General features: G+C 39.4%; 1 protein-coding gene across 3 annotated transcripts in view; it reads right to left on the bottom strand.

The window, feature by feature from the left end:
* ARHGAP28 (Rho GTPase activating protein 28) overlaps positions 1 to 13,839 on the bottom strand; it is a 72,704-nt gene that overhangs the window by 11,102 nt on the left and 47,763 nt on the right. For all 3 annotated transcript variants that reach the window (XM_057397506.1, XM_057397507.1, XM_057397505.1), the window contains 5 exons: positions 8,508 to 8,595; positions 6,370 to 6,527; positions 2,978 to 3,143; positions 2,772 to 2,863; positions 1,377 to 1,454 (listed from right to left, as the gene is read on the bottom strand). In XM_057397506.1, coding sequence (XP_057253489.1) covers positions 1,377 to 1,454; positions 2,772 to 2,863; positions 2,978 to 3,143; positions 6,370 to 6,527; positions 8,508 to 8,595 — 582 coding nt within the window. The remainder of the gene's footprint in view (positions 1 to 1,376; positions 1,455 to 2,771; positions 2,864 to 2,977; positions 3,144 to 6,369; positions 6,528 to 8,507; positions 8,596 to 13,839) is intronic.

The raw sequence follows: 13,839 nt of genomic DNA on the forward strand, positions 1-13,839 counted from the left end.
AGAAGAGTAACCTTTAATCACTTCCATATGACTTTTCTTTCTCCAAACAAAACTGAAATGATATTGGAATGCTCTCAAATCCTAATGTCATAATAATGTACGAAGGCTTTGAAGAATGAAATCTGGATCTGCTTTGAAAAAAACCCTCTCTCGCTTGTTGGCTTGTTGGACAGACTTAAGTGAAGCCAAAACTCAAATAATTTAAAGCTTTCATATGGGCACTTTAACTTACTACCCAGTATACATATAAAGTCATATCTCACAGCAGCTCCCTGGGTATAGGCTGTCAATAAGAAGTGAACAAGACACAGTGCAGTATATGCAAGGAATACAAAAGTAATTTAATTAGAGCACAGCCCTGCTGTGTAATCTCCCTGGAGACGTTGGAAAAAGTTGAGATTGTGTGAAATAATGCTTTAAGAATTTGTAGGAAAAAATGAGGAAGCTGAAAAGCATAGGCCAAATTAGGAGCTCCCTTTGGCAAGATATAGCACTTAGCAAGGTGCTGGGTGCTTTCCTCAATCCAGAGTCAAAGGGAGCTGTAAGCTACTGCCTATCCTTGGTGTTTCATGTAATGCTGCTTTTCCTTGATCAGTCATTTTGAAGATCCCCAGCCTATCAACGTTTAGCAATCCCCAACATTTGTGTGGCTGCCAGAATGCAGAGACTTCCTGCCTCAGAAAACAGGACTGGCCTTCCTGAGGGTGAGAAAGTGGGAGCTGGATAAACTGTAAGAAGCTTGTTTTCCTAATTTGCCTCTGCCAAAGGCTTCCAGCTCCTGGAATCAAGTTAGTCTACAGAAACAATTGCAAGCATTACTGCACCACAATAAGTTATTGGGTACCAACTTTCCTGTGTTCGTAGTCTGCAAATAGCTTGTGAAAATGCAGTACTTTAGGCTGCCAAACAGTGAAGCAGGCCAAGTTTCTCTCACTTGGAACATGAAATTGTAAGATCACAGATGATAAATGAGAAATAAAATGGCATAAAGGTTAAACTGACATAGAATAAGATCTTTATCTCAAATACACTCGGTTTAGTAACTCTGGATTTATGAAATAAATTAAAACAGAGATAAGATCACAGCAGTTTCGGACGATAGATATAAACTGAAAGGATCCCTCAGTGTTTACTGGAGCAAAACGGCATTCAATGTCAAGTCTGTGCTTTATGTAGAGCATTAACAAATACAAAGCAATAGATCACAAGTTCTGTGATTTATTGGTTCCCAGGAACCAATATGACCTTTCACTGGTAGGAATAGAAATGCTGAGCTACACAAATCCGTATTTTTGTGCAGTGTGAATTTGTGTGTGCTGTATTGTTTTACATAGAGTCTATGGTCCAGGAGACAGAAAACTGACACAAGCATGTACCTTGACTCTGGAGGCAGATCCAGGAACGCGTAGAATTCCTTCAGTTTCTAAACCTGTTTCCTCAAGCTTGAGCAGCAACTAAAAAAGAACCAACAAACGCCAGGAAAATACTCAGAAGCAGTTAAAAATACTACCTATCAATCTAGGTATCCTTGGAACTAATTTGAAGAAGATATATTTCTATATAGATAGAATATATATTTCTATATAATTTGCTAATGAAAACAAGCCAGCTCATGTGAATAAACCTTCCTAATTGTTTCTTCATATTCCTGACCCTGAAATACAGAGTATGCAGAGTACGGAAAACCAATAATGCAACAGGCCCCTCTGTCCTTGATTTGAGATTTGGCACTGCTACAGAACAATTAATACATAAACGTATTTATAAAAGGGCAGACACACTGGGTAAAACACAATAGTGTTTTGAGAGAAAATTAACCTCTGAGGAATGTTTAAGTTTTTCCTCAAGGAGCACAATGGAAAGGTCTATAGATAACATACATTTCTGGGAACTGAGAACTCAGATTAGAAAATGATCCCAGGATATTTTATTTTGAAATTTTTGTGAATAGAGGAATAGGCTTTCCACTTTCTTTATTAAAAAAATAAATATGCTTTGCTTTAATGTAATTTAGAACAACAACAACAAAAAAATCATTTCCTAGCATTTATTCATACAGCTCTGGGTTTTCATCACCACCTCTGCTTCCTGTCCCAGCTTTTGGATCCTTCTAATTTCCCATGGTATCTTGACAGGAGAGCTGATTGCAAAGTCATGTCATGTCAGTCTTTCCCCTGACACTCCACACCACTTTCTCTTTTGTCAGTATTTGCAGGGAAATTTGTTGTCATTTCGATATCATGTGTAATTGTATGTGTGCTTGTGTTTGTGTACCTCCAAGACAGACACTGGATGTCATTGTATTGTCAAATGACTTACATAAATGACATCTTGTAATGCAAATCTCAGTGAGAAGATACTACTTTCATTCTGGAAATAGTAGCTAAGCTATACCTACAGTTTAAGGTCATGTGAAAGTAAAACACCTGAGACAACTCACCTCTGCTTCTTCTGCACACAGACACAATTTTGCATGGCTCTTTAATGAGAAAGGGAAACAGAAAGCCAGATATATGTTTCCTGAGGTTTCCTGTATGGTATGATGTAATTACAGAAATTGAAAGGGGTCCCCACCACAGATAAAACACACAAAAGGAGCAAATTCTGTCTTCTTGCCACAAGGTTTTCAATCCACAACACACACACAGACAACCTGCAGACACCAACTCTGTAAAGCCTGCATCTTCATTTATCTGATGACTCTTTTTAAGTGTCAATGCAAACAATGGAAAAGCAAATCTTGGTGGCAGAGCAGGTTGAGTTACACTCACTTTTTGGAAGATGAGGGGAACTTTTATTCCAGGAACCTTCTTTTGATCATTCTCCAGCAGTACAGTGAGAGGGACTCCAAACAGGCCATTTTCTTAAAAATAATAACAACAAAGGTGAAAAACAGGAAACACAGCCTCGTACATGTCTTCTTTGCAATGTTGAGCAGCACCCAGGGGGCCACCATGGGGATGCCACAGCACGATACCTCGTCCCCGCACCCTCTCTGCACGGTTCCTCTTCAGCTCCACACCCAGCGCATCGTAGAAAGCAGTTAGCTCAATCAGGGAGAGATAGCGGATCTTCTTCATGTCTTCAGGAGAGAGGTCTCCAACTTCTGTCAGTCCAAACCGGCTTTTCCGTACAATGAATTTCTACAGTAGAGATGGGTTGCATCTTTATTTGCACAAAAATGACAGGAAGTGATATTTTTCTTTTGAAAGAGATAACAGTATGTGATAGGTAGTAATACTAGGGTAGACGGATAATACCAAAGAGTTGAACTACAATACAGTCTATTGGCCCAGTATGCTGCTATAACTTGCATCCATCTGAAACATAAAATTGAGCTTCTTGCTTATCATGTTCCCTTGAAGTTTGACTAGTAAATGGTGCTGGGGCAGTAATATTAACCTCATTGCCTGTACTCCAGCTGGGACAAATGAGCTGTGTGCTACTTAAACTTTGCCCAATTTCAGCAGGATGTAACATTTTTCTCTCTTTCTGCCTCCCCCAGAGCGTCTTTGAATGCTGTTGAAGTAGCTGACACATTTCATCATGGAAATGGTTGTGTATCAATTGTGTGTGCGTGTGTAATGAATCTGTGTCTGCTTTGCATATTACTATTAATTAATGAGGTATTACAGGAGAGTTCAAACTAAAGATCTGAGGAAAAACCCAGAAGCAAAATCACTTAGTCCTGATGCCAACCTGCCATTTGCTGGTAGTTTTAATTACTCAAGAAGCATTTAGGCTTAGAAACAGGACTCCCAGTAGCTAAGAAATAATTTATTCAGTAGGCTTGAACTAAATGATACTTAGTAATTTGGGGACATGTGAAGATGTCTACATATTTTAGAAACTGCAGTGTTGCGGACCAGACACAGGAATGTTGATTCATGACAGAAGCATTTATACAAATGTCAAAAAGAACAAACACCCATCAGTTTTTGACATAATTGTTAGACATAATAACAAAGTTATACTAAACCCCAATGCTTTTCAGAGAACTGTGGATCTTTAGTATTGTATGTTTTTTTAGTTTAATTGTAATTTAAACCAGTAATTGACAGAGGTATAAATAAATAACATTACAAATCATCTCCTCCCTTTAGGGAACTGAGTGGAATGTGCTCTTCTGAAGACACATAAAATACTAAAGAATATTTATGCATTTTAGATCCAGTGATGCAAAAAAGCGGTCAAAGCACAATAAATACTCTTGAAAATAAGAAAAAAATCACATATATTTTCTAAGGTGAAAGAGAAAAAGTATGTCTGCCAAGAAAAAATGACAAACAGTCCAAACCCAATTACAAAGTTTAGCTACAACAATTTTCCATGGTGGCTGGTTGACTCCTAGGATCATAATGATGTGATGCAGTGTTAACACAAGGTTTGGGGTTGGGCCACTTTCTTCTGTCTTGTGTCACAATTTTCCTGTGATTTTTCTTACAAACAGTCACAATATGCAGCAGTGAAGGAGGCCAAGATATTCTGAAATTTGATTACTAGCATTTTGGCTAAGGATCACGTCTAATATTGTGTGATACGTTGTTTCTATATGGAACTATACATTATCGTAAGATGGGCCTGAAATGCTTACTGACTCTTAGTTCTCTAATATCTTCAATTAAGTCATGTTGATCATAGTCCCATGTTGGCAAAATTACATGCAAACATACGAGGACAGTGATGTTGAGTTTGGTCTTCTGGGAGCTGCAGGAGACACTGTATTTTATGGTATATATGGTCTATTTCTGTACCTCTCAGTATATGCCATCCATGAAGCTGATTACATTACTGTGTCAGACCTGCTCTGGAGAAAGTATGTTGTTGTGTAGACTTCAGTCTGGCCTCATTGGCCCACCTTGAGGAAGGAGATACAGTCCTTCAGAGTATAGGTGACTGGCATTCTGTGTAACAAGAAGTGATTTTTTTTGCTGGGGCCTGTTGCTCTCAGAGCCGTGTAGTAAAAAACTGATATGATAGTGACAGCATGTGAAGCAGGATAAATGCCAATGTCAACAGCTGCAATTCTTGACTTTATTCAGAAACTGTCTGTGACGACCTGGCATATCTCTCATGCACTCTTCCAAGCACACAAAATGATGTCCTGCATGCAGAATAGTTCATTTACAGCACAATACTGTCCTTTTCTAATATTAACTAATTATGCATCTCACAAGTCCATGATAATCAATGTGGAATCTTCTTTCCCTGTTTGTCATCAGTTTCCCTGCTATATCAACTGGAAATTGTCCAAGCTGCTGCAGAGAACAATCTGTACGTGTGTGCTGCAGTGAAGGCTGTGGTCCTAGGTTTGCTATTACATGGAGCAAGGAGGAACCTTTGTTTTGCCAAAATCATGATGAATGCAGAGATATCCTTACTCTTCACAGGACACCAAATTATCCCCACTACACAAAACTCAGACACAGTAAAGCACAGGAATTTTACACCAGTCATAATCTATTTGGTGTTTTATCCCTCCTTTCAACACAGGAGCTTACTTCTGCATCTCCGGTTATTCTTCCTTGGTGGTGCCTGAGATGGACAAACGGATAATTCTTAGAGAATTAAACGTCTGTGTGGATAGCAACCATTTCAGATTAGTTCAGGACCTCAGGACATTATAACATTCAGGAAATGCTTCCAAGTAATTTACAGCTATTTCATACATTTCACTGAAATGATGGTATCTGAAAGCACAAACCTAATGCTCCAGTTTTCAGTAATGGAAGCTGTGAGGGCTGATGGAAACAGAAAACTGACTTCCTTGGCTTCAGGAAATAATTCCAGATAATGACACAACTGCTCAGTGTATGTCTGGTTGGATGATATGATATGGTATGGTGTGATAAACTTTCCTTTAACTATTCATGTATTATCTCCTATAGTGTAATTGCACTGAATAATGACTGCAGACAATCAGTACTGCTGCAGGACTAAGGCTTGCTTTCCTGCCTTCATCTGTGAAGCGATTTTAAATCTATGCATTAACAAAGGCAGATAATCTGGGGGGGAATAAAGTAAGAGTACAGGCCAGTAATGAAAATGATTGCTAGTTTTAGTGGCAGTAACTGGTCTTTATTTCTTTGTGAAAAATGTGTAGATGATGCAGTATTTGTGGACTGAGCTACACATATTCATCTGGTTCAAGACAAGTTCAAGTCAAAACCAAGCTTCAATATCCAGATTAACTTTGGTGCCTCTCTGGGAATCAGTCAGAAGTGGTAGGCAGGCACAGCAAGCAGTCTCTATAAATCACACAGAGCAAACTCCAGCTAATGTCTTAACAGACTCCAATGTGCTGGGGATATAAAGCAGGAAATTACTGCATTAAAGAAAACAATTGAAATATGTTGAGAACAAACTTACAGGCAAAGCAGAGTCTTCCTTTTTGAACCTCTGGTTTTTTGGCCATTCTTGGGTTTTTGGAAGAACTGTAATGGATTCTGAGAAAGAAACCTCATAGGAGAGCTCCTCTGTTACGGATGGGCTGCCTTTATCTAGTCCACAGTCTAGACAGCTATTAGCTGAAAATAAGGGAAATTTTATGTGAATGCTGAATGTATGCCTGCATTTAGTACAGAGACATTAAAAAAGTGAAGCAAGATGACAAAAATCTTGAGAAAGTAATAAAGGAAGTTCTTCAAAGAGGAATTTCAGTTTAAACCACAGCATGTTCCTGTTTTGTCTGGAGGAAATAACCCCTTAGAAATAAAATCCCTATTTTCATTTTAGATTATTTAACTTGTTTCTTTTCGTGAGAAAGATAGTCAAGCTGGAACTTCCTGTTTATCAGGAATTATCAAGTTTTTATACTCCATCCTTGTCTACCCAGGCCAGCAAACTGTGGTGGCACTTGTCTAATGAACAATTAAAAATAAGAGTTCCTGAAATAAAAATACTGTTGACATGGTTTCTTAGGTTACTGTTGACTTACGTACAATTATAAGACATTGTGCATTTATTTTATATGCTCACGTATGTGTATTATTCACAGTTGCTAATTTAGGTTTGTAGCACCAAAACAGGATACAATGTACAGACTTCCAGTTTGTAAAACACTTTACTACTGGAATTTCTGGCAGATATTGCGAAAAGACTTACTGCTTTACTCTGGTTTTGTCACCTCCTGAAATTAGTAGATTCCAGAGGAAAATTTTTGAAATCAGTAAAATCAAGCACAGAAATACGCTATTCTGATGAAGTCTGAAGTATGATAACACATGTGAGTTCCAGTGTTGCCAACTTTTATGACTGATCTCTCACATCTTGTGACAAATTTTTGGTTTTCCTTAAAGTCCAAATTGGAACTGAATCATAATTTTCATTGGAAGTGAAGTAAAATTTCAGCCCCCAGGAGTACAGAGTTTACTAACATGACCCAGGTGCATTCACAAGCCATGGAAATCAGAAAGTGAATTAAAAATCATGACATGTTTTGTAAACAAGTGCATGCCCCATGATTTTTGAATCATTGTATTTACAGATACAGGGACTTAAAATTTTGCAACACTGTTTTGCCATTTTGGCATGAAAAAGCTCTGTTTTAGTAAGTGCCTCCTGGCTTCTAAACTACAGCCTTAGATGTTACCTATTGGCCAAGCTGTTTAAGACGTTTTCCATCTCTCTTGTGGTACCATCTCTCTTGTGGTCCCATGGACCTGGGACCATAGACAGTCCATGGTACCCTGGCCATTTGGTTCCCCGGCTGTTCTAATATAACTTTTTGAGGTGCAGAGGTCTCAGCAGGGCAGCTTTTGCAACCAAGGAAAATGTTTGTGGCAATACAGGTAAGCATCTAAGGTTCTGGTTTAGAAACTCAGAGGGGTTGGAACTCGATGATCTTAAGGTCCTTTCCAACCCAAACTGTTCTACTATTCTATGATTCTATTAATATCCATTTAGTTAAGCTCTGAACAGCGGTGACGGGAAGGGCTTTCAAAACAAGCCTTCCGTATTCCCATGGAAGGCTGCTAGCAGTTATACAGACACTGAGCAGAGCAGAGCAATCATTTTCATTGGCACTGCCAGCCACTGTCGGAGCAAAGTGTTTAAGGGATGTCCAAAATAACACCATTAGTAGATCAGAATAATAAGGCAGAAGCAGAAAAATTATAAATACCTAATACTACAGTTTCTGCAGTACTGGAGAAGAAATGTCAAAGAAATATGCACCTTTCTTGTCATGATTTGCAAAAAGAAAATACACTGCTATCATATTTTGGACAAATTCTGGACCATATTTTTAGAGGTTATTTTTACATTCACAGCCTTGCAATGATCAGTACTTTTTGGACACTGATGCCTCAAGGGCAGCAGTCTGTGTCTGTACAACACTGCTGTTGAATGGGAAACTTTAGTTCCTGCATGACAATAAGCTGACAACGATTTTAAGGAGATACATGCAGCAACATAAAAGAGGGGACTAACCTCTGAACCACAAAAGGTTTTCTGTCTATCATTTTCCTAGGAGGAAGTGAACACTGGTTACATGTTGGCATACTCACAGCTAACTGATTTCCAAACTGGCTTCTGCCCAGGAAGCTGGATACCATTAGAAGGAACTGGTGACACTGGAACTGTCTCAAATGTGGGCTGATAGGCAAGGAAAAACGATCAGACTGCAGTGAAGGTAAACGTCTATGGACAGAAACTGCTACAGTTCAAGCAATCATTCTCAGGTTACACTCCTTTGCCAAATTTAAACAACCTGTTGTGATTCTCCAGAGTACATTTTTCATAGCCAAGACTGAGAATTAATCTTCTCTAGGCTGCATAGATTTGGATTATGTTGAGGTCAGTAATATTGCAGCTCACTGTAGCTAATGAGTCTTGTCCTATATAATGACTGAAATTAGCCAAGTAAATTGCTGTACATAATTGTACTAAGTGAAAGGTCCTTGTCAAATTGTAATCCATCCTGCTTTTAATCATTTTGGCAACAAATCTTTTTGAGGGCTCTCTGACACATGTTGAATATCCGCTGCTTCCAAGCACCTGTCAGAAATCAAGTTGATCGCTGCCTTTCAGGATTTGGACACCAACAAATTGTTGGATGGATGTCCTCCCATAGGTTATATGCTAACGCTTTATGAGTGAGCTGCAAAAAAAGTTTCAGGAAAAAAAAAACCTAACCTTTTCCATAGTCCAGTTAGTTTCTTTCCACTCCAGAAATCATTCTGCACTGTATGAAAATGGGGGAAGTGTGTGTGGTACAGCAGAAAAGGGGCTCAGAAACCCAGGGGATGACTTTGAAGCACTGCCACCTCTTCTTGGCAGCAGAGTTATGCCCTTGTTCTGTGTGGTTCTGGGACTCATAAAGACAAATCTGAGTGTTTATGTGTACACAGGGCAGTAGCAGCTCATCTGCATTTTCTTGGGTAGAAAAAAACCAACAAAGCCAGGAATTTAAAAAATGCTCTGAGGGATACTCAGTGAAAATAGCTATGTCCCAAACCAGTTTCGTATTTCCCCTTTTGTCCTCTGAAGCCTGATGGGAGCCCTTGGAGCTACCCCTTTGTAAATCTCCTGGCTCACCCTCTCTCTAGTGTCGTCCCGTCCCGTCCCGTCCCCCCCCGCCGTTGGAGATGCTCCAGCTTTCCATCTGAACCTGGCCCCATTATCCCCCAATAGCTGCTCTTTAAATTGCTCTTTAAACTGCTAAATCGGCTGTTTATCAACAAGCAGCAATGCCTCAGGGCAGAAATTTTGTCTTTCCCCACTTGTAGCCAATGCACAGGAGCAACATTCAGGCTGCTATAAAATGTCAGATATTCAAAAGACAGGCAGCTCTTCCAATTGGAAGCCTGAAATAATGTTGCAGTTGTTTTATTCAGTCTTATCCTCTGAGCTATTTGGGTAACAAAGTCAAATGTAACGAATAAAATTTCTCTTGAGACAGTCCATTCAGTGGTCCACAAACTTGATAGCAAACAGGATTTGAGTCACGTGGACTTCCTTTGCCAGAAGACTGTAAGGACCATTGATTTTTCTAAAAGGAGAACTGTAGGATGCTTTTGTGATAAAATCCTATAACATTTACACAAAAGGTTTTAGGACAATAAAAAAAGCATTACAAATTTCAGGTGAGAATATGGAAGTGGAGGGGATGGTTAAACCAGCCTCAGCAATTTGGGAAAATCAAACATAGAAGTAATTACTCTGCTGCTTAAGGTCCAGATGGAGAAATTAATGGTAGCAACTGGCTGATGTACTTTCACTGCTCAAAATGCCTGACCCTGTGAACAGTATTCAGAATAGATTTGCAGTGAGTCAAGTTTATTAAGGAGGAAATCCTTCCAGCCTTGTTATACAGATGAAATCAATAGTGAAGCAGCTGCAGTAACCAGGTTGTGTTAAGCATGGTGAAGTTGGCAGAGGGGAGCTGACAGTACAACTCTGCTCCACCACCCAGCAGTGCTTGCAACAGTCTGCAGCCTGCTTTAGCTTGTGGCAATTGAATAACGTGAACCATATACAGTATCAGGGGTAGCTATTCTTGGTCTCATTTCCCAGCCTCCACAGTGAGAGTGTATAAAGAAGCCAAATCTATGTCTCTTTTGTGAAAATCTCTTCCAAACAGGACCCCCCTCCTCCCCGTTTGGGGGATTTTTTTTTTGATCTTATGATAATATGATAAAAAGAAAGCAAAGACTGGGAATAAAACCATTTTAATGCATGAATTTTAAAGATCCAGATTATTTCTTCGGTAAAAAAGATTAAAAATCTTTGGAAGCTTGTGTCTTAATGAATGTGAAAGGCAAAGAGTCAAATTATGTCTTTAAATTGGAACAGCTTTATTCATTTGGCTGGGGCTTCAGCAAAGGGAAGACTCCTCATATCCTGATTTCTGACTGAAAGTGTTTCATTAGACAGTTCTCATTATCCAGTACTAAAAGTGAGCCCAGTCTTTACTTGCACAATATACACAGGAATTTCCAATTGGAAGAGGAAACCAGAAGAGCAAGAAAAAGATGGAAATCAAGTAGACAGCTCTTCAGTAGCTATCCTTATTGTAGAGGATGCAAAACAAAATCGTTGGAGCACCAAAGCAATCAGATTCTATCAGCAGTCCTGCAGTTAAGTAAAATAAAATAAAGACAGAGAAGGATAGCCTTACGGCTCTGGTCAGGATACAAGTTGCTCATGGTTTGGATATTTTCATATTTCTAAGTACTGTCATCACAAATACCTATTCATGCAAATAGCTCTGGGTTAGTTAGTGATTCTTCTTTAATTAGGACATGATTTCCTCATGCATTGCTCAAGTGAAGTGCTCCTCCAACTCTTGCAGAGTTTTGGCTGATCACAACGTACATGATTGGGCTGTTAATGAGTGCAATGTTTCATTTCCTCCCTCCAATAATAAAATCAATGTTTCACCCCCCATTTATATTCTGCTGTTGATTTTTCTAGCCTTTGAGGACTAGCAAAGCCAATAGCTTTTGATGGAAGCAGCAGGGTACCAGCAGTAAGGAAAATCAGGCCACAGTGATTAATAAAAATCTCCGTGGCTGGCTGTTAAGCCTGCTTTGTGTAGGCTTGTCTCAAGCAGACCAGAGGCATCTCCACTGGGGCAGGCTACTCCACCAAGGCATCAGTCTTGGGGAGGCAAGGTATTACAGGTGCTGCATTTTGCCCCAGGGATCACAGCACCTTTCCAAGATGGGCAAACCCAAACCCACAAAAAAAGAAAAAAAAAAAAGTGGAATATGTCTTCATTTCCTTTCATTTCAATCCATTTGGGCTGTTGAGGGACCACTCCTGCTCTGAGAGGATGAACTTCAAGGCAGGATGAGGGAAAAGCACCTTTTGCTCTATGTTGACCCACACAGAGGTAGCAATAGCAAACATCTAGTAGGCAGGTGTTTTCCAGAGCAGAGAGAAGAAAATAGGGCAAGTCTCTCATCCTCCCCTCACTGGATGACAACTATTCTTCAGTGTCCCCTAAATCTCATCTCAGGTGACCCTAGTGAGCTAATCACCTTTTCTCTCATCATTAGCCACACAAGAGAGTAATCCATCCTCTGATCCATTCCTCTAGGCTCCTGCAACGCTTAGGTTGTTGAGAAGTTGTAAATCCATCCTCCTAATGGGGAGGATTATAGAGTTATGTGAAACAATTAGAGCTGTTTTGCTATTGGCAGCAGATGTGCTTCTCCCCTTCCCAACTAAAAAGCAGGATGAGAAAGCAAAACTCCTGCATATCATTTCAAGCAGGCTTTTTACCAGCCTCTCTTCAGCAGCTGTGCTGAAAAGATGTGCCCCTCCCTGTTCCCTGACGCTCTTATTTTTTAGCTGGGTTGTTTTTAATGTGGATTGCTTTCCCAAAGTGATTCACCAACAGCTGCAGTGCCATGCCCAAAGAGGCAAGAGAGCCGAGGGACTGCTTCAGCTGATACCCCTTTACAAAGAACAGCTTAGGAAACCCTCAGGTCAGGGCAGAACCCCCTTGTAGTGTGTTTGTCCCTGAGGAGCTGATAATTAGGACAAAGTTTCTAAATCCTATAATAAGCAGCAGAGATAGGAGCAATAGTGGGAATGTTAAAATTGTGCTGGGAACCTTTCAGGCTTTTAAAAATACCAACTGTTTCACAGCCCATTGCAGGGAGGTGATGGTGTGCTTTGCAGCTGTGTTTGTGTATCTGTGTTTAACATTTAGGTAAGCACCCTGCAGAACTGCATATTTTTGTGGGAAAAAGAATTAGATGTCCTAATTACTTATGTGGTCTTTCAGGCTTTCACAGTACAGAACTATTAAGTGAACTGAATTTCAGAGGAGATAAAACAGTGATTTGAAGGGTGATGGTTTTGAAGCTTCTGATTCCTTTAGCAAGTAAGAAACAAGAGTTGAAAAATAAGCTGGTGAAAACCAGATCAATAATGTGCCCGTCTGAGAGAACTGGTATTATTTGGCTGATTGAAATTTATTAGGAAACTTAAGCTTTTTTATAATTATTTGAATTTTTAAACACATTAAGGTTTACAGATACTTGAATCAGGAGAAGTGTTCTAATCTAATAAGAAGTGCCATCAGCTTCTCAATGATCATGCAAACATGCCTGATGATTTCTCATGCAAGAAAGTCTGCCCACAGAAAACTACTGGATGCTTCTAGATACATTTGTGGGATATGTGCAAGAGGTTCAAAATAGCCCAGATATGTAAATTGGAGACAGTAAGTTACCTCCTCAACCATTATATCTTTGCAAATTTAATATAAATATGCAGCTACAATTTTGTTTCCCAAATTTTAAATTTATCCAGGATGCAAACTTTGAGGAGAAGGTAGGACAAATAAAAAAAGACAATACAATTTCATAATGAAAAAAAATTCATGGAATTTTGTAGTGGCAAGAATTTTAATATTAATTTCAAAGGTGAGTTTACTGGTGACTCCCATTTAGGATATCATGAGTAACATACGTAAGGTCGTGCGTGCAATTTTTGTACACTGGACTAAATTCACAGAGTTGAATGCATTCACAAAAATCAAGATGTGTAGGGATCATCAGGGGAAAGCGGGTGAAAACATCAGAGGCAATGCTCATTTCTGAGGCCATGAAGCAAATTAACAGTTAATAGATTTTCATTTGCTATGTATGTGAAATGTAACTGTCAGTGTACAAATTGCAATCATGCTGGCAGGGGTTTAATTGCTTATGCATATTTGAAGCCCAGTTGCTTCATTAGAGAAGTTTTACTTCACCATTGAGACTGCTGAGTAAATAGCATGTGTCCCCAGAAGCCAGCAAAAATTTGAATAGCTGCCAAGAGTAACTCACCAATTTCCAAAAAATAAGGGAGTAAATGTTAGTCTTGATAGGAGATTGCAGGAGG

This window comes from Pezoporus wallicus, unplaced genomic scaffold (assembly GCF_028554395.1).
Source record: "Pezoporus wallicus isolate ANWC-B61680 ecotype Strahan unplaced genomic scaffold, APGP_CSIRO_Pwel_v1 contig_227, whole genome shotgun sequence".
Classification (NCBI taxonomy): domain Eukaryota; kingdom Metazoa; phylum Chordata; class Aves; order Psittaciformes; family Psittacidae; genus Pezoporus; species Pezoporus wallicus.